Source organism: Melitaea cinxia, chromosome 8 (assembly GCF_905220565.1).
Source record: "Melitaea cinxia chromosome 8, ilMelCinx1.1, whole genome shotgun sequence".
Taxonomy (NCBI): Eukaryota; Metazoa; Arthropoda; class Insecta; order Lepidoptera; family Nymphalidae; genus Melitaea; species Melitaea cinxia.
This window is the reverse complement of record NC_059401.1, coordinates 6,564,533-6,583,106: the sequence shown is the minus strand read 5'-3', so window position 1 is coordinate 6,583,106 and position 18,574 is coordinate 6,564,533. Positions and strand designations below refer to the sequence as shown.

General features: G+C 34.0%; 1 protein-coding gene across 1 annotated transcript in view; it reads left to right on the top strand.

Annotated features, from left to right (window-relative positions):
- Window positions 1-16,913, top strand: part of LOC123655501 (protein argonaute-2-like) — a 34,112-nt gene extending 17,199 nt beyond the window's left edge. The window contains exons 10-23 of the mRNA XM_045591279.1: window positions 2,172-2,329; window positions 2,679-2,772; window positions 2,846-2,950; window positions 3,080-3,210; window positions 3,708-3,822; window positions 4,504-4,671; window positions 5,884-5,988; window positions 6,706-6,825; window positions 8,745-8,834; window positions 9,645-9,773; window positions 10,427-10,533; window positions 11,436-11,529; window positions 15,177-15,379; window positions 16,698-16,913. Of these exons, the coding sequence (XP_045447235.1) occupies window positions 2,172-2,329; window positions 2,679-2,772; window positions 2,846-2,950; window positions 3,080-3,210; window positions 3,708-3,822; window positions 4,504-4,671; window positions 5,884-5,988; window positions 6,706-6,825; window positions 8,745-8,834; window positions 9,645-9,773; window positions 10,427-10,533; window positions 11,436-11,529; window positions 15,177-15,379; window positions 16,698-16,794 (1,716 nt within the window). The 3' untranslated portion in view covers window positions 16,795-16,913. The remainder of the gene's footprint in view (window positions 1-2,171; window positions 2,330-2,678; window positions 2,773-2,845; window positions 2,951-3,079; window positions 3,211-3,707; window positions 3,823-4,503; window positions 4,672-5,883; window positions 5,989-6,705; window positions 6,826-8,744; window positions 8,835-9,644; window positions 9,774-10,426; window positions 10,534-11,435; window positions 11,530-15,176; window positions 15,380-16,697) is intronic.
- Window positions 16,914-18,574: the final 1,661 nt, after the last annotated feature.

Genomic DNA, 18,574 nt, shown 5'->3' with positions numbered 1-18,574 from the left:
ATGTAAAAAAGTGCAAAATCACATCATATATTACAAAAGCAAAAGCATGAGACATAAATGGACATTAACATATACAAACTAGTTCTACAAATGGGCAGTACAGCAACAACACAAAAGCAAAAAAAAGAGTAAAAAGAAGTGAACTAACATATTACAGTTTTTTTGCTGCATTCCTACGGGTACCGATCATATGTGAGGAGGGACTCACCCTCTTAGAGCGCTCTGGAACTTTGTTAACCGAACCTCCCTGAAGCGAACCATTGTTCGACGGCAATTCGACAACAGGAACATCAGAGGGAGAAGAGTCTGTATTCTTAGGGAACTGTTCAATTAACTCTTCTAAGAACTTCTTGTCTGTCAAGCGTTTCCGGTCATTGTTAGGGAGCTTTACATATACTATGCCATTGCTAGTCCAGGAATTTGAAATGCCAAAGTGTTTCCTGGCCATCAGGAAGATGGCTTGACGAGACTTAGTCAAGAACTCGCTTACTGACACTGGTGATGATTTAAGCTTTTTCTTATTGCTCCAAATTAATGACCTTACATTGAGATCATTAAAGCGAACCAATACAGGCCGTATTTTATTGTCAGATTTCACCCCAATACGCTGACAGTATTGAATTGTAGTTGAGTGAACATTCGAAAGACCCATTGTATCCTGCAACGTGTTGGTTATGATGGACACAAGAGATTCATCATCTGACTCTTTAACTCCATAAAAAAGTAGAGCGTTCCCCCTGGTACGGTTATCAATGTCATCAATTTGAGTAGCCAGATTCATTGTAAGAGATTTGAGTAAGCCTAGGATGTTAAAGACTGACTTTTTAAACTCCTTAAATTCACTCTCCAACCTGTCAATGCTTGATGCTGAAGAAAGTCTGTCTGGTGACCTCCTCAACTGACTCTCAAATTCAGACATCCGTTGTCCAAGAGAGTCAGCAATGCTTTTGTGAACCTCAAGGATGTCTTCAAATCTTGTCATTTTGGTGCACTAGTATACAATACAGGAAAAACAGATCGCACAGAAGATATAAGATGAGTGATGAGTGCGGTGCCAACAGTTGTGCAGATTAGGCCAAATTAGTGCATAAGCACTGCAACCTTCATTTACTTCACTAATTTATTTGTATACAATAAAGGAAATTACAGGTTTTAATCACTTATCAAATTAATTACTGTATATTTTTTTAAATAAAAACTGAGGAGAAACATAAAAGACGTGTTGACTTTTATATTAAATTATTATTAATTTTACTTAAAATAAAATATTTAATTTTATGGTATAATCTAATTATAAAATATATGAAACTACTGAAATATGCCGTCTACACTATAACATTATAATTAATTAAAATCAAATCTATATATCGCCGCGTTGGCGGAACGGTCACAGCCATGGATTGTACCTGTTGCGCTGGCGGTTGCGGGTTCGACCCCCGCACATGACAAACATTTGTATTGGCCATACAGGTGTTTGCCGTGGTCTGGGTGTTTGTGCAGTCCTTGTGGGTCTCCCCACCGTGCCTCTGAGAGCACGTTAAGCCGTCGGCCCCGGTTGTTATCATGTACACCTGATAGCGGTCGTTACTCATAGTAGGGAATATATCCGCCAACCCGCATTGGAGCAGCGTGGTGGATTGAGCTCTGATCCTTCTCCTACATGGGGAAAGAGGTATATGCCCAGTAGTGGCATAATACAGGTTGAAGCGAAATTTATATATTATTTTTTCACACAAATTAAGAACAACACAAACTTATCTTGTCTTACTATAGACCAGCTGTGCCCCGCGGTTTCACTCGCGTTAATTTGAGGAAAAAAAAAGCCGAAAAAGCGAAGCTGTAGCTTCTGCGATTAGCGCGTTTCAACGAACAAACAAAATTTTCAACTTTATATTATTAGTATAGATATGCTCGCAAAAATTGTCGCTTTTAATAGAAACTGTTCGGCTATTTCATATCTGGGCGGTAGGTACTCGTGCGTAAACATGGCTGTCCCGCGTAAATCCCAAGTTTTCTTAAATTACGAGATAAACAGTGGCCTATATGTTGCTCCACAACCTACTCTTTTTTCTAGTTGAAGTCCCATAAAAATCTGTTCAGCGTAAATCACAGACAGACACTTCAATTTTATTTATATGTATCTTCATGTTTTTTTTTTTTTTTTTAAATAGGTGAAAGCAAGACTAGGTGGCGGTAGTCAAGTTCGAGAGTATATTTGCAATGACATTGTCGAACCTCCAAACCGTTTGACATTCAACGTAAATAATTCCGATGGAACGACAAGAAAGATAACCGTTGAGAAGTATTTCCAAATTGAAAAGAATTACAGGTAAATATATCTTTATTTATTGTTATTTATTTCATTGTGTAATAAACACAATATATACAAATTCATAATTACAAGCAGCAAAAAAAAAAAACTGCTAAGGTTTGTTAAAAAAAAATAAATTTTAATTAATTTATATTTCATTAAGGTAAAAAAAAAAACTATTTCAATAACAGTTTCAATTATTACCTACATCAAATGTTATACAATTTGTTGTTTGATTTATAATACATATTTATTTACCATTATTTTATATTAATTTAATGTTTTCCCGAAATGCTTGTTTTGATAATAAAAATAAATGAGCAAATATGTTATTCGAATATTTGTCAATTTTCTTATAAATTTGCAGAATTCGCTACCCGAATTTGAATTGTTTGTGGGTGGGATCTAGAGATAAAAATATTTATTACCCAATGGAGCTGTTGGAGATATCGTATGGTCAGGTAATTAAATACAAACTATTTATTTACAAAGTGATTTTAATTAAATATTTACTAAAATTAAATTTTATTATAGGCAATCAATAAGCAGATGGTCGATAAACAACTCCAAATAATGGTCCGTGAGTCAGCGACTCCGCCTGGCGACCGTTTAAATAAAATTAAAGAAGTGATTCGTAACGTAAGTATCTGTAAATTTCATATTTAGAGTTTTGTGCAAGCCCATATTACAGCTTATAATTAAAAAGGTCTTGCATTATAGTTTGCATAGTGTAAAAATTAAAAAATAAAGTTTGTTAATGTTTTTCAGATGAATTACTCAAGAAATGAGTGCTTTAAGCACTTTCAGTTGGATGTTGCAGATAAATTTTTCCAAGCTGATGCTAAAGTCTTGCCAGCTCCGAAATTAGATATTGGAGCGGGAAGATCTATCGATCCTAGGTAAAAATAGGCCATTTAAGAAATCTAAGTTTAAGTAGTTACTTGATATGTATTTCGAAACTGTCTGCGTTTTTCGAATTAAATCCTGTTTGATATTTTTATTGATAAATCATTTTCAAACATGACTCACGAGGAGACAGTGTGACAGGTCCATCGAGTTTAGCAGTCGTGCTTATAAGGTGGATAGGTACTTAAGTAGACCCCAAAATACTAAGGTGCCAACTCGGGTTCCTCTTCCAGATCCAGCCTCCAAAAATTTTAAGGTTACGTACCCTGAATTTGACCAACAAAATAACAAAGCGATTAGTCCAGTGCAGAATCAACGCGAGGTCTCCGTGCAACTCCGGTTGGATTCCAGTTTCCTTTAAAATTTATTTTTATCTGACTGATAACTCTTTAACGAGCATTTGTAATTTTCCAAACAATATTTATCTTAATAGTAGTACCAAAATTTTTATTAATAAATGACAAATTTTCTTATTTTGTTTGTGAAACAGGAGAGGAGTGTGGCAAGCTAACCGCTTTTTGCAGGCGAGTGCGCTAACCGCGTGGGGTGTGATTGTTATCGAAGCGCCACAGGCTGCCCATAAAGGTTCAGATTTCATATCAATGGTAAGAAAATTAACTGTCAAATTAATTTTTTTTTCATAAATTACTACAGCGGCAAACGAGCAATCTGATTATAAATGGTTACCATTGCCTACAGATACTTTAAAAATTAAGAGTTTCATAATTTCTTTGCTTACCGTCTAAAAACCCTTCCAACGCTTTTGAAGGATTCCGTATTATAGTCCCGAGAAAAAACCTCAGCAATGAGTCATTCCAGTGAATCTTTCATAAGATGATTTCCACGATAATTGCTTTGGTCGCTTTCTGTTTTATGACGATGAGGATTATGTTGAGACTACTCTCACTACTTGTAATAGTAAATGAGTAGATATCTATTATATAAATATTTTCAAAGATAATCTGTTTGATAAAAACGCTTCACATCAATGCCCCCCCCCCTGCAGTAAAATTTTCTCTTGTGTCGGGGAAATACACAATACAAGCACATACAGCATCTGTATGGCCAATACAAATGTGCGGCGATCGAACCCGCAATAGCCATAAGCCAGTACTGTGACCGTTGTGTTGCATACTTTCTATAATAGTTTACTGCAAACTTGTAATCCTATACAAAATTATGCCCCATTACTTTCAGGGATAATTATATATATAAAACAAAATAAATTATTTAGTTTTATTACATAACCTTATATTTTCTAATTATATGATTAATTTTATTTTAAGATACGTCGTATTGGAAGTCAAATGAGTATGAATGTGACAGAACCGCTAATGACAAACTTCAATGTGAAGATGGTTGAAGTAAGGAAAGTATTGCTAACAGCATTTGAAAGGAAGATAAACATGCTGTTTGTCGTCGTACCATTTAGACAAAAGGATGCTTATGACAAAGTAAGTATATATAATGAAATTTAATAGTACATTGTTTCAATATCTATATTAAAAAATCGAATTTCGCCATTTACATATTTTAATAAGCAAATGCCTTGCAATGCTAAAAATATTATACTAAAAACAATGTAACAGTTAATGCAGGCAGGCGGAGCTGGACAACTGGACGACAATGACTTTCTATGTAGCTATTATTTTAATGGTGAACAAACAACCGATAACAAATTTTGAGAGATTTTGGGGTCCACTTTAATCTAAGAATGATACTATTAGATCATATAGAATCTAAATTAGTGAAGGAATACATAGGTTTTGTTCTTCACATGTTACCATTTACAGATATCTCAGTCATTAAAACTGTTTGTTTTGCATATGTACGGAGCATTTTAAAGTATGCTAGCCCTATATGGTCACCTCAATAGCGCATTTATTAGAATCGCCTGGATCATATAAAAAAAAATTCATTAAACATTTAAATTTTCCCCGTCGTAAATTTTGTGAAAGATGAAACGCTTCGCGGAACTTGAAATGCTTTCGTTAGAGCAGAGATGTATTCTTTTGGATATGGGTTCTGTATGATAAATAATAAATAGCAAGATTGACCGCACCTAAAGTTACTAGGCGTCCGGATAAAGCCAGACGTAGTTATCCTTTTCAAATGCGTGTTCAACCAAATTAAACGGTGTCCGGCTTGTTCGTCTTTTGTTAGGCTTTATTTTTGTCCTGTTACCGCCCGCTCCTGAAGCGTAATTCGCGAGCGAGTGTAAGCTTTGTCGTATGCGACATACTAAGACATAAATTCCTTAATAATTTAGCGTGTTCGGTTCTTTTAAGCAAATGTCCGGCCAAACTGGCTGTTGTGGCCAGCTACTAGGTTTGACGAATTGGCAACCCTATCTGCACATAGTATCCTATAGCTTTTGGTTTTCTAAATAAATAAATCCAATAAATGTGGAATATATATTGAATCTGAACTAAAAGAAATATTTGCTTAAGTTTGTTTCAAACCAAAATTAAATCAATGTTTTTTACTTTGAAGAAAAACGAAGAGAAAACTTGCTCTATTTGTCAGAAATCACAAAACATGTACCCGCTATGACGTAGTAGAGTGGCGAATTAAGCTCGAATCTCTATAGGAAAAAGGCCAAAGTAAATAAGACATTTATTACAGACATTATTATAGTAATTATTTAAGGTAAAAATTATTTTTAGGTAAAACGTATGGCGGAACTCGACGTCGGTATTCTGACTCAGTGCATCAAAGAGCAAACTCTTGGGCGTTTGTCCGACAACACAGTGAGAAACATATTGCTGAAGGTACCGAACTTTCTTACTATATACTAAGTGTGTTGTGTACTAACAAAACATTCTTTGTTTATTTGAACATTCCAATCTCACTTGTACGATTTTAGGTACTTTTTGAATAATAGTAAAGTAAAATCAGCAATCAAGTAAGGGCAATAATTATATAACTAACTTGTAATTCCTTTCATTATTTATGGCACTACACTTTCTGTATCATATTGTAAATACTTTATTAGGCTATTTTTCATGTGTTATTCATTCAAGCTTTGTTTTTAATAATGTAACATTAAACTAGTTAGATTGTTATTTAAGTAATAGTGACTCATCTAAATTGTTATAAATTTCATTTTGATAATAATAAAAAGGTAATGTTTTCTCAAAATTTTTACAAACTTCTGCCATTTCTGCTCCACAATCTGTAAAGGCAAGCCTGTAACCAAACCGAGTGGTCTATGATAACAATTTGGATTTACATGCCCTCCGAAGCACGGAGATCGACAAGTATCTTAATGAAATATTTTTACCAATACTGAAATAGTGTGGCGTTTGCGTCTATATAACTTTTGTTGAAATCACAATCCCGTTGTACTAAAATAGTTGGTTATTTCATTGGGTTTTTACTGTTCGACTGCATATACATAGTTTTGTTAAGAACGTAATATGATATATTCGTATACCGAAATATATATTTTGCCTATGGGTTTCTCTTGAAATGATTATCTTTTCCAGGTGAATTCCAAACTAATGGGCATCAATCAAGGTTTAGAAACCAGGTCTCTGCCGGAGTGTATCAAGAACGGAAATGTGATGATGGTAGGAGCTGACGTCACCCACCCGTCGCCCGATCAGGTAATAAATATACACAAGACACGCACATATATATAAAAATATTTTTTTTAACTTTTACATACACATGGTCGTCTGTTCCTAAAATAAGCAACTAAACGCTTGTTTTATAGGTAACAGCTGACTGATATAGCATTTTTTATACCTTATCTTTTTTCCTATATACATAAATTCATATTTTACACCCAAACCCGGGGCGGGAATCGAACCCACAACAACCCCCGATACAGAAAGCAGAGTCATTGGACACTAGTCTAACGCGATAGTCATTTTATTAAACTGGCGTCCTTCCATTCACTTGGATATAAATAAATAAATAAAAAGATAGAAAATGAATATTGTTTTTAATGCTTATTCGATAAGACTAACCAAATTTTCATTTTTAATTAGTGAAATAATACATATAATTAAAAAAGTAATAACTTTACAACATTTAAACAGTAAACCTTGAAATGCTCAGAATTTTCTTGGTCTATATTTTTGTGACAAGTAATTTACTAATCAAACTCCGCCTTTTTAGTGATGAGGCATGTTTAACAATATTAATATCGATATATTTTTGTTTCTGATTGTTACATTTGCGATACGAATATCATTTCGCTTCAAACAATATCAAGTGCGAATCAAAAAAACACCAAACGCGTGATAAAGTTGTAATAATTGGTTGTTATTATTATTATTTTTTCTTTTTTCTTTACTTAAAATATTAAAACGATAAAATTATAATTTGAAGTTAAAATGGAAAAAGGTTTATCTGAACATTTTTAAATATTGTTTACCCAATACTGTTTGTCGATACAGTTAGCAGAGTCCAATTAAAGTTGAGGTCGAAATATTCGTAAGTGTGCAATAGTGATAAATAAAACTACGTTAATTCCATAATAAAAAAAAATTAAAAAAAAAAACAAAACTGATCATAATAAAAGTAAATCCATAAAGTGATTCGCAAAGTAATCCCATAAGTTCAAAAAGTCGAAAATCTAAAGAGTTAATATGGAAAATGGTACATTTAAGAATGTTAAGTATAAAATTTTACAGAAAAATGTTTTACATGAGTTAAGAACTATGTGGATTAATTTATAGTTTCTGGATTCTCAGAACTTAGGAAAACAACTTGAACATCATCAATGCTTAGTAAAATAAACTAACCAAACTTTTTAATTATTAAATTTTCTTAAATGTAAAATATCGAAGCCTTATTATTAAAAATTGATCTGAAATTCCACACTGCTACATCACTAAAAATGACCTTAAAATTGGTAGTATCTTTGAGCGTCGTGTCATTGACCGAGTCACCTGAATTTTATAATTATGTCGGTTATTTATATCGTCTTTACCCATGTCTTCTTGACATTTTTTTAATTTGTCGATTTTTAAGTTACGTAGTAATGACTTGTACTTACTACTGTTTAATTTTTTCACGTATAATTTCAGTTATGGTATTCTGTCATGTATTGCTATGTAGCCCTAAACGGAAGGACGCCAGTTTAATAAGACGTTTAATATGTGTATTGATAGTAGAGCACATAATTTGAAACTAAGAAATACCTACATAGCATACCTAAAATTTCTATTTCGGTATCATTTAAGTACTGCAAAATCAATTTAATTCACACTAATTAAATTTAGTTAATTTTTTTAAAGTAGCAAACTTTCTATTTTAAAGTCTGTCTTTCGCGTCGTGTCAGTAGTTACTCTAAAGAAACATACCAAGCGTATTTTGTTTTGATGACGCGATTCTTATAGATATGTTATGTATTTCATTTAAAAAAAAATGGACATAAGATACTCGTTATGTCTGTAACTCAAAAAAAGCAACCTTTTCTAAGCTACATATTGATTTATTGCTTCAAATTTAATAAATATGAAATGGTGATTAGTATTATTTATATTAGTTAATGTAATTATAAAATATATTACAGAAATCTATCCCAAGCATAGCTGCGGTCACTGCATCAATTGATACCAAATGCTTCTTATACAATATCGAATTAAGCATTCAGACACCCAAGGTAATTGGTTATTATTTTTGTTTTTATAAAAGGTTAAGTATTATCGCAGTTTCTAAATTCCTCGGTAATGCATAGTTCGGTTTCATCCGCGTAATTTTCGATCCCGTTGGAATATTAGGATAAAAAGTAACTTAACTGAGGTAAGGCACAACAGGAAATTTCCTGCTCAAAATATAGAGCACCTTGATTGGGGTAGTACCTCGATCTTACACAAGATCACAGCTAAATAATACTGTTTTCAAGCAGTGTTGTGTTCCTGTTGATGAGTAAGGTGACCAGAACCCCTGGGGTCGGCAACGCTCTTGCGATGCTTTTGGTGTTGCAGACGTCTATAAGCTACAGTAATCTTGCTTATATGCTGGTAAGCCGTACGCTTGTTTGCCGACCCAGTTATATATATATATATATTTATACAAAATAGCCTATTTGTTATGGTGGATATTTATGTATCAAGGTTTATTACAATTAGGTCAGTAATTTTTAATTGGAAGAGCAACACTCATACATTCATTGATCCTCACAAACTTTCGCATTTACAGTATTAGTATTAATTAGTGGGATAAATGAATAAATAAAATGAATATAATTATTATTATATTCGACATTACAGGACCAATATTTAGATTATACTTTAAGCCGTTGAACTGGTTATAGTGATCATTAGAAATTAAATTGTTATAAATTGGAATAGTCACCTAGGTTTTTCTTTATATCTTGAGTTGTTAGGAAATTGCGACTGACTCGGATGAAACCGCGTTACAAAACTGGTAGATGTGTTATAAATTAATGTGTAATTTTTCTATTTTTTAGGAAGAGATAATAGTGGACTTTGAAAACATGATATATGATCACCTGGTAATATACAGACAACGTCAAAACGCGCTTCCTCGCAAAATTTACGTGTTCCGTGATGGTGTATCTGAGGGACAATTTGCCCATGTGAGACAAATTATTAAATGTTATTCATTTTGAATCTCATTAGGGGGCGTCCATAAATTACGTAAGGTGTTTAAGGGGGGAGGGGGTTGAGTCAAATCTCATCTAATCTTACGTTGGAGAGAGGGGGGGCCTCGGCAAATATCACGCAATTTAAAAAAAAATACTATTTTGGTCCATTTAATCCAGATTTTACATGCTTAAGATTTAATCTTAAGCGTAATCGTAATACGATTAAGATGATTCACTAATTCGTTCGAAAGAAAATAATTTTATTCATACTTCGACGTTATACATCTACTGACTATCAAACCACCATATTTGTTTTATACCAAATAGCTCAATTTAATCTGAATTTACGGTGCAGTGTAGCCCGTCCTTTGTTTTCGCGCCACTATCAGCCGAAGTGCGACTTGATGAACGATGATACAATAACAATCCAACGCGTTTACTTAAGAAACCCACATTTTGAAAAATCTCACGTGAGATTGGGGTTGAATAAAATCTCACGACATCTCACCAGGGGGGGAGGGAGGGACAAAAAATTAAAAAAAACACCTCACGTAATTTATGGACGCTCCCTTACTGTTAACTACTTTGTTTTTTAAATCCTCGATATACATGCATAAATATGATCGTAATTAAATTTATTTTAGGTAATGAGACATGAACTAATGGCAATAAAAAAAGCCTATTATCGTTTGGAAGAACGGCAGAAACCGGAAATTTTATTCTTACTCGTGCAAAAGAGACATCACACGCGGTAAGTGAATCGGTGTAACTTTGTTTTAAATATCTTTGTGACTTGTGACGTAATATGTATTTAATCTCACCTAAATAAAAATAACGATACAAACTTAATGAATATATAATTAGAATTTTAGAATGTAAGAGTTAGGTATGACATTTGCTAATGTTACAATTCTTATATTTTTGTCAAATGTTTATATTATTATATATTTTTTGTTTTATTATCATTTATGTTCTTTTCTGTTGATTTTGAAAGTGTCAGTGTAAGTTCCACGTTTCACTTATTGTTCGCCTCACAAGTCGCAATAAAACGATTTTCCACGTAATCAACACGCACTCGCGAGGTCCATAGATCAAAGGACCATAATCCATAGATCGCTGGTTCAAATCCGGCTCGAAGGACCATAAAGTTGTACGGTGTTCCGCACAACTTTAAATAATACAAGAAATGATATATAAAAATGTTTATTGATAAAATAAATGATAGCTAAAAAATGATAAAATTGCTACTGAGTGCACACGCCCGCGAGGTTATATGTGAACTGAACTTATTGCTTAACATACAAAAAATTAATAAATTTAATTATAATATAAAATGCCGAGTTGGCGCAAATGTATGGTCGTTCACCGTACAAATATTTTTTGTGATATTTTTTTAACAAGTTTTGTAGACAGTTATAATATTAATTAATTAATTTACGTTTAAAAGTAACTAAAAAAAGGAAAATAATGAATTAATTTGTGTATATACAATGAGAACAAAGGAAACAAGTTACAAAATATACGCATTGATTGAATAAATATTTTTTTATACTTGGAACTTTGCTTTTATGTATATCAGACTATGAGTTAAAATACTACACACTATGCTGGTAATATGCTTTGATTATAGTACTTATAGACTTTCTTTTTTAGATTCTTTTTAGGTGAGAACAATCCACAAAATGTAGAACCTGGTACGGTTGTTGACAAGGATATTGTACATCCTCGGGAATTGGACTTTTATTTGGTATGTTAAGTTGGAAATTGTCTATGTATAAATAAAAATGTGTTTGGTCTATGATTATAATGTACTTATTAGCATTTTTATTCGCCTTCGCAGGAATACCCATGTACTTACTCTACTCTACTGTGTACTTTTTAATCCTCATTACCTTAAAGAACGGTTCACGTTTCTTTGCGATTCCCATGAATGCTCCTTTAGATCTGAATCCAATTTGCTTCTGAAAATTCCTCCCCATTCTACCTCCTACTCCAATTCATTTACTGTAAATGCTGTCCGTCTGTGGAACTCTCTTCCGCTTTCAATAAAACAAGCTCCAACACAAGCTTGCTTCAAGAAACGCCTTAAAAAGCATTATATGTCGCTCATTAGCCCGTTGGCGCAGTTTGTAGTGACCCTGCTTTCTGTTCCGAGGGTTGTGGGTTCGATTCCCACCCCGAGTCTGGGTGTAATATAAATATTTATTTATATATTTATATATGTATTATTTATAAGTATGTTTATCGAAAAAAAATGTAGCTATATACCAGTCGGCTGTTACCTATAACACAAGCATTAAGTTGCTTACTTTAGGAACAGACGACCGTATGTGTATTGTGTGGATATTTATTTATTTATTTATTAAGTCATAACTGTCGCGATTTGTAGTTTACTTACGTTTTACTGACCATTGTGTAATATTTACTTATTTATATCGCACCTTCGGTGGAACAAGGGCACAACTCCACTTTTTGTAATTTTACAGGAGAGCCATTTTAAAGTTTTTTTTACATTCCGAGTCGTATTATTCGTCTTTGTACTGCTTCAAAGTGTTTGTTCTTTGCATGAAATACGACCTATTTATTTGTGAATATGGCCATGTACTTTACAAGTGTCAAATATTTTTTGTTAATTTCTATTAATATTTTTTTCAAAATAAGGTGTACATTTATGCCTTTGTTCCACCAACATTTAAATCGTTTTGTAATTATGACCATTTTTATCGTTCGTGTTTTAAAGATTTTGAAAAATAGAAACTAGTTTATTTGTTGCAAAAAATGTTTTATTATATAATTAAACATCTTTTTTAGGAACTTCTGTTGAAAAATCTTAAAAAACTCTAGCGAAACTCTTTGAAATTTGCCTTTAAAATTAGCGTTAATATTAACGTTATAAAATCTTTGTCCATAGTAATCAGTCCGTTTTTACTTTACTCTAACAAATCAAACTCACTTACTCACTAACTCCACTTGAACAAATCAAACCTAACAAACATAAAACTACAAACAATCTTCATAGTTATTGCTGTACAGACCACTTTGGCATTTTACAGTAAATTTTTAACAAAAAAAAAACTATAAAAAAGAAAACGTATCTAAGAAACTAAAATAATAATAGCAACGATGCTTTCATAGAAAACAAATGAATCACGTAGCACGAGATCTATCCCTTAAAGAGGTATCTGTAATTTCACCCCATCTTATCCCGTGGATATCGTAAGAGGCGATAGAGGGAAAACCACTAGAGGGTGGGCAGCAGCGCCTTCTAAGCACAGCCTGGCAAGCGTGGCGATTACGCCAAATCCCCCTAAATGGCAGACACGACAAAAAATTGTCCCCCAGTCCCCGGCGGCCCCGCTAGTCCTGGCTACGGTGGAGGCCACGGTAACGGCGGGGCAGGAGGCTATAATCTCCGGCAGAAGCCAGGCCACCACACCCAATGACGACACTTGGCCCTGGCAACATATAACGCTAGGACGCTGCGGACCGACGCGAAGCTCATTGAGAATATTCGCTAAAGATCATACAGGTTTACGCACCGACCTGGACACATCCATATGACGAAGTGGAAGCTATGTATGAGGAAATCTCTACAGCCATACATAGCTCTAAATGCCACTACACCGCTGTGATGAGGGACTTCAATGCGAAGCTAAGCAGACGATGCGGTGATGAGTTGTGAGTGGGGCAATTTGGATACGAGCAACGGAACTCCCTGGGCTGACTACTGGCTGACTTCATGGAGAAGGAGGGACTCTTTATAATGAACTTCTTCTTCGGGAAGCCGGAACGGCGCAAATGGACCTGGTTGAGTCCCGACGGCACCGTCAGGAACGAGATAGACTTTATCATGTCGACGAACAAGCACATATTTCATGATGTCTCAGTGATCAATGCTGTGAAAACAGGAAGTGATCACCGACTTGTTCGAGGCACATTGAATATCGATGTCAAGCTTGAGAAGGGTCGGCTGATAGGGTCTGCGCTCCAACCTGTGCCTGCTCAGATTCAAAACCCCGAGAGCTTTCAACTCGAACTCCAAAATCGCTTTGGCCTGTCGCCTGGCCGACTGCGTAAATGTGGACGAGCTCAACGACGGGCTGGTGGAAATTGCCCGTGCGGTGGGGTCTAAGTTCTTCAAGACCCGCTGCCAAAAAAATAAAGAACCAACGCAGGACCGATCGTCGTCGAAAGAAGAAGGGGAGGCTTATGCTCAGCAGTGGGCGTCCATGAGCTGGTATGATGATGATGATGATGATTTTTCTATTTTGGTGGTCTTCAACGAAGGTGGCTTGGATGCTATCAATTTGAGGCACATACATTTCTTCGATATTCTGAATGTCTTTGTCATCATTTAACATCATCAAAATTTTTCGACTTCGAATAAAGCTTCAGAGTTTAAACAGCAACACCATTTTAAAATTAAAAAAAAATATATTTGTCACAGTGTAATCAACTACTCAGAGTTAGAAAGGAATTCGGAATGAGAAAGTATGAATTGTTTTTATGCCTATTTTATAAAACATGTATTGGAATAACAACACCACATTTGTTCATAACACTATAAAATAATAAAAATGTTGGAAGTACAAAGTCACAAATGTTGCAATGGCTTTGTCTCTCCAAACATTTGCTCACGAAAAAGGCATAAGTGAGCTAAATATGACTTCTCTCCAGGAATATCAAATATTAAAAGGCATATTTACCTTCGCGGCTTTGGCGCTCCAAGATAAAAACATTGCGCGCGGGGGCAACGGCGCAACTGACCAATGAGATGATGTCGCGCCAAAACGCTCACCAATTCGATCCAAAATGACAAAGACACTTTTGCCGTGTAGCGACTTTTAAAGTGAATCCAATGGGAGTCTTTGTCCCACTAGATACTACAGTGTTTTTTGGGCATTTCTGCATATTTAACTCATTTTACGATTTTTTGTAAGATGCGCCCTTGTTCCACCGAAGGTGCGATATGTTTTTTTTTTCTTTAATAATTATGTAAGTCTATCATATCGTAGTTTTTATCCATTTATTATTGATTTTTCCTCCTTAATTTGTGCACACTTCTAACCGCTGCTACTGTATCGTGTCCAGTACCCAAAGGTTATCTGGAAGAAATCGCTATTTAGCGATAAGGTCGCCTTTGTACATCTTGTATTGTATCTTTCTTTATATGTGTCTGTATTTTGGTGTACATTAAGAATAAATAAATAAATAAATAAAATTTACAGTGTACTACTAACTATTCCGCTTACTGTAAAAGTTGTTTCTAATGACTATTAAATTTGCTTTATTATTGTATACTAAAAAAATCTGAAAATGTCTTTAACTTAATTAATTATTTGGCACGTATTTTAATTTAAGCTGCTAGTTTCTAACGCTAAGTGTGTTTTTCAGGTGTCTCATCAGGCCATCAAGGGGACGGCTCGACCCACTCGTTACCACTGTGTGTGCAACGACGGAAATATTCCATCGGACGAAGTGGAGCAGCTCGCATACTACCTGTGCCACCTGTACTCGCGCTGCACGCGCGCCGTGTCCTACCCCGCGCCCACGTACTACGCGCACCTGGCCTGTCTGCGCGCCCGCGCGCTCACGTCGTGAGTATCTGTGCTACCTGTGTGCTACCTGTGTGCTACCTGTGTGCTGCCTGTGTGCTGCCTGTGTGCTGCCTGTGTGCTGCCTGTGTGCTGCCTGTGTGCTGCCTGTGTGCTGCCTGTGTGCTGCCTGTGTGCTGCCTGTGTGCTGCCTGTGTGCTGCCTGTGTGCTGCCTGTGTGCTACCTGTGTGCTGCCTGTGTGCTACCTGTGTGCTACCTGTGTGCTACCTGTGTGCTACCTGTGTGCTGCCTGTGTGCTGCCTGTGTGCTGCCTGTGTGCTGCCTGTGTGCTGCCTGTGTGCTGCCTGAGTGCTGCCTGTGTGCTGCCTGTGTGCTGCCTGTGTGCTACCTGTGTGCTGCCTGTGTGCTACCTGTATACTCCTTGCATTACCTGCGCCATCTGAACTGTTTCGCATGACTCCACTTCTTATCTTTTCATATCACTAGCCATAGATCGTTTTTTAAGGAATAAACTACAAAACATCAAGTCTTTATTTGGTTCACTGCACCTGTGGATATACATATCTACCGAGAGTCTTTGATATTGCACGTCTCCGGCTTTGCTTTACTGTCACATAATGAGAATGTATAGGAAGCACATACTTTAACCACTATACTTTTATATCTATGCATAAATATGTTATAAAATGCACTTATATACAGAATGCACATCGAACAATTAATTAAATATCATTTGAAGTCTTTTTTGAAGACTACTACAGTATAAACAGTGGGTTTAAACAAATATTATGTTGGACGTCAACGTTTGGATGTACGGATTATAGCAAAATAACGTGAGAACCACTTGACGAAATAAGATTACATTTTTTTAATAAATCAGAAAAGTAATTAATTAAGAAGCCTATTGAATATGAAAGCTGAAAAATTCTTAAATTACGCACAAGACAGCTACATTAAATATAAGAGTTGTGATGCTTCTGGTGTTGCAGACGTCTGTCTATAGGCTATGGTAATCTCTTATCTGCAGATGCCAAACAAGCTACTAGAGGACGCTGCTAGGTATAAACTGCTAATAATAGCATCAAAGTAGTGCGTGGTGGCGTGCAGTTTTGGATTTTCCAAATATTTTTTATATCAAAGTACATAATTTATTTCGCACGACCGGCATTTGAAATCGTGGTGGGTACCATATACACATCTCATATTGGCATGTGTTGAAGAATTTCTATCGTTTAACCTAGTTTTCTAGAAGTTTTATTCAAATTTAAGATTTTTTTGTGAAAAATATTACGATCGAGAATATTATCATTTTTTTATTATTATAATTTGGTTGATTATGTATGTGTTTTTTTTTCTCAGAGGAGACCGCTTTGACAACACTGAGTTAGAAGTAAAGCCTAAAAGACTTCGTGTGGTGGACAGGATGCTGCAATACAGCCGCATGTTTTACGTTTAATTTGATTAAAATTTAAATGATATAATTGTCGTGTTGTCTATGAATACAACAACTATTGTCGTAATAATATTTTTTAATTAAAATTTTTCTTCATATAATTTAATAAAAAATGAAATTTATATACGTTTTCAATTTAAAAAAAGAGACACTTGAAACATCATTCAAATATCTTTACTATACTTTGAGTTCATTACACTTGCTAGTCAAAATTCTTGTTTTACATTCTAATGGTCATTTGTGGTATATTTAGTATATATTTTCCTATCCTTGATTGTGTTCATCATACAAGTGTTGTTTTGCACACAATGTCATTTTTTTTGTTTAAAATTTAAAATAACGGTTATTTGAAACCTTATAGAGGCTTAACACTGTTATTGTTACAAATGTCATAAAATTGTCCTGAAGTGAATTAAAGACAAAACAAGTCTGATTACAATTAGTTTGATATCTCAAATTTTATAAGCTGTTTTGTTTTTAAATATGTTTTATATATAGTAAAAACATGTAAAAAATATGCCACGTGTGGAAAATGAAATATAATCAAATAATAATTGTAAACTTTTTAATTAAAAAAAAAAAAAAAAAAAACTAAAATGAGTTTTGTATTTCATTTTTTTTCTAAAAGTTTTATTCAAAATATCAAGTGAAATGAGATTAAACTGGTATGTAATACGTAGTATTGTTGCGTGGCAAACCGCCTTCATTTGATACCGCAAACATTTTGATAAACTACGTAAATGTTTTTTTTACTTTTAAAATTAAATATATTAATAGCACTAAGCGAAACCCAAACGTTTAATATATATATATATATATATATAATTTAAGGAATTACTCTTCTGTGACAAGTTGTTGTAAACAACGCATTTTAAATATTCTTTGTTGATTTTGTTTTTGAAATTAAATCTTTTTGGTACATTTAAGTAAATCTCAATAGTATATAAAATATTTATTAAAAAGTATTTCTATGTGGTATATTTATTTATATAAAATGTTAAATTTGAGTCTCTCTTGTAAATAACAATATTAGTAATATTAGTAGTATATACTACTAATTCTATCAAATTTATTAATTTTTGAGTTAAATGAAATTAATTTTGATTTATTTTACTTAATATATATATATTATATGATATATAATGAATAAGAAATGTGTTTTTTCTTAATATTTTTTAGTAACTATAAGTTAGAAATAATACAATTCGGTTAAGTGTTTTGAATATGAATATGCAAATAATAACCATATAAAATATAACGATTGTAAGTTTATGGTGGTTACGGAGTCTACAGACCGAATCAATGAACGTTACCGAACATTATCGTTTGGTAAGTGTTACGGCCTAGTCAATCTTACTACTATTAATATAATACACTATGCTCATACTGTTTTGGTAAAATTTCCAAACTTTTCCACTACTTAATGGATTTGTAAGTAAACGTCAACGAAATAGCTTTCAACGAACTACGTGGTCTATAGAGACAAATGTAGTCATTGGAGTTTGTTTCCTGGTCATTATGTAAAAAAACATTGTAATAGGTTACATCAAATTTTAATTGTTGACTTATTGGCTTGGCCAGCACCTACTGTCATAGAACTTGAAACCACATAACATTCGGTGATATTCAGTGGTCCGGCCTTTACGAATCACAAATAAATTCAGTGCAAACGTTTACGTTAAAACGTTTGACTTGAAATTGTGTTAAACCTGTTTCTTTATTAAATAAAAAAAAACGATCGTTTTATTCACGAAACGTTTGATTTCGAATACTGTATTTCGTG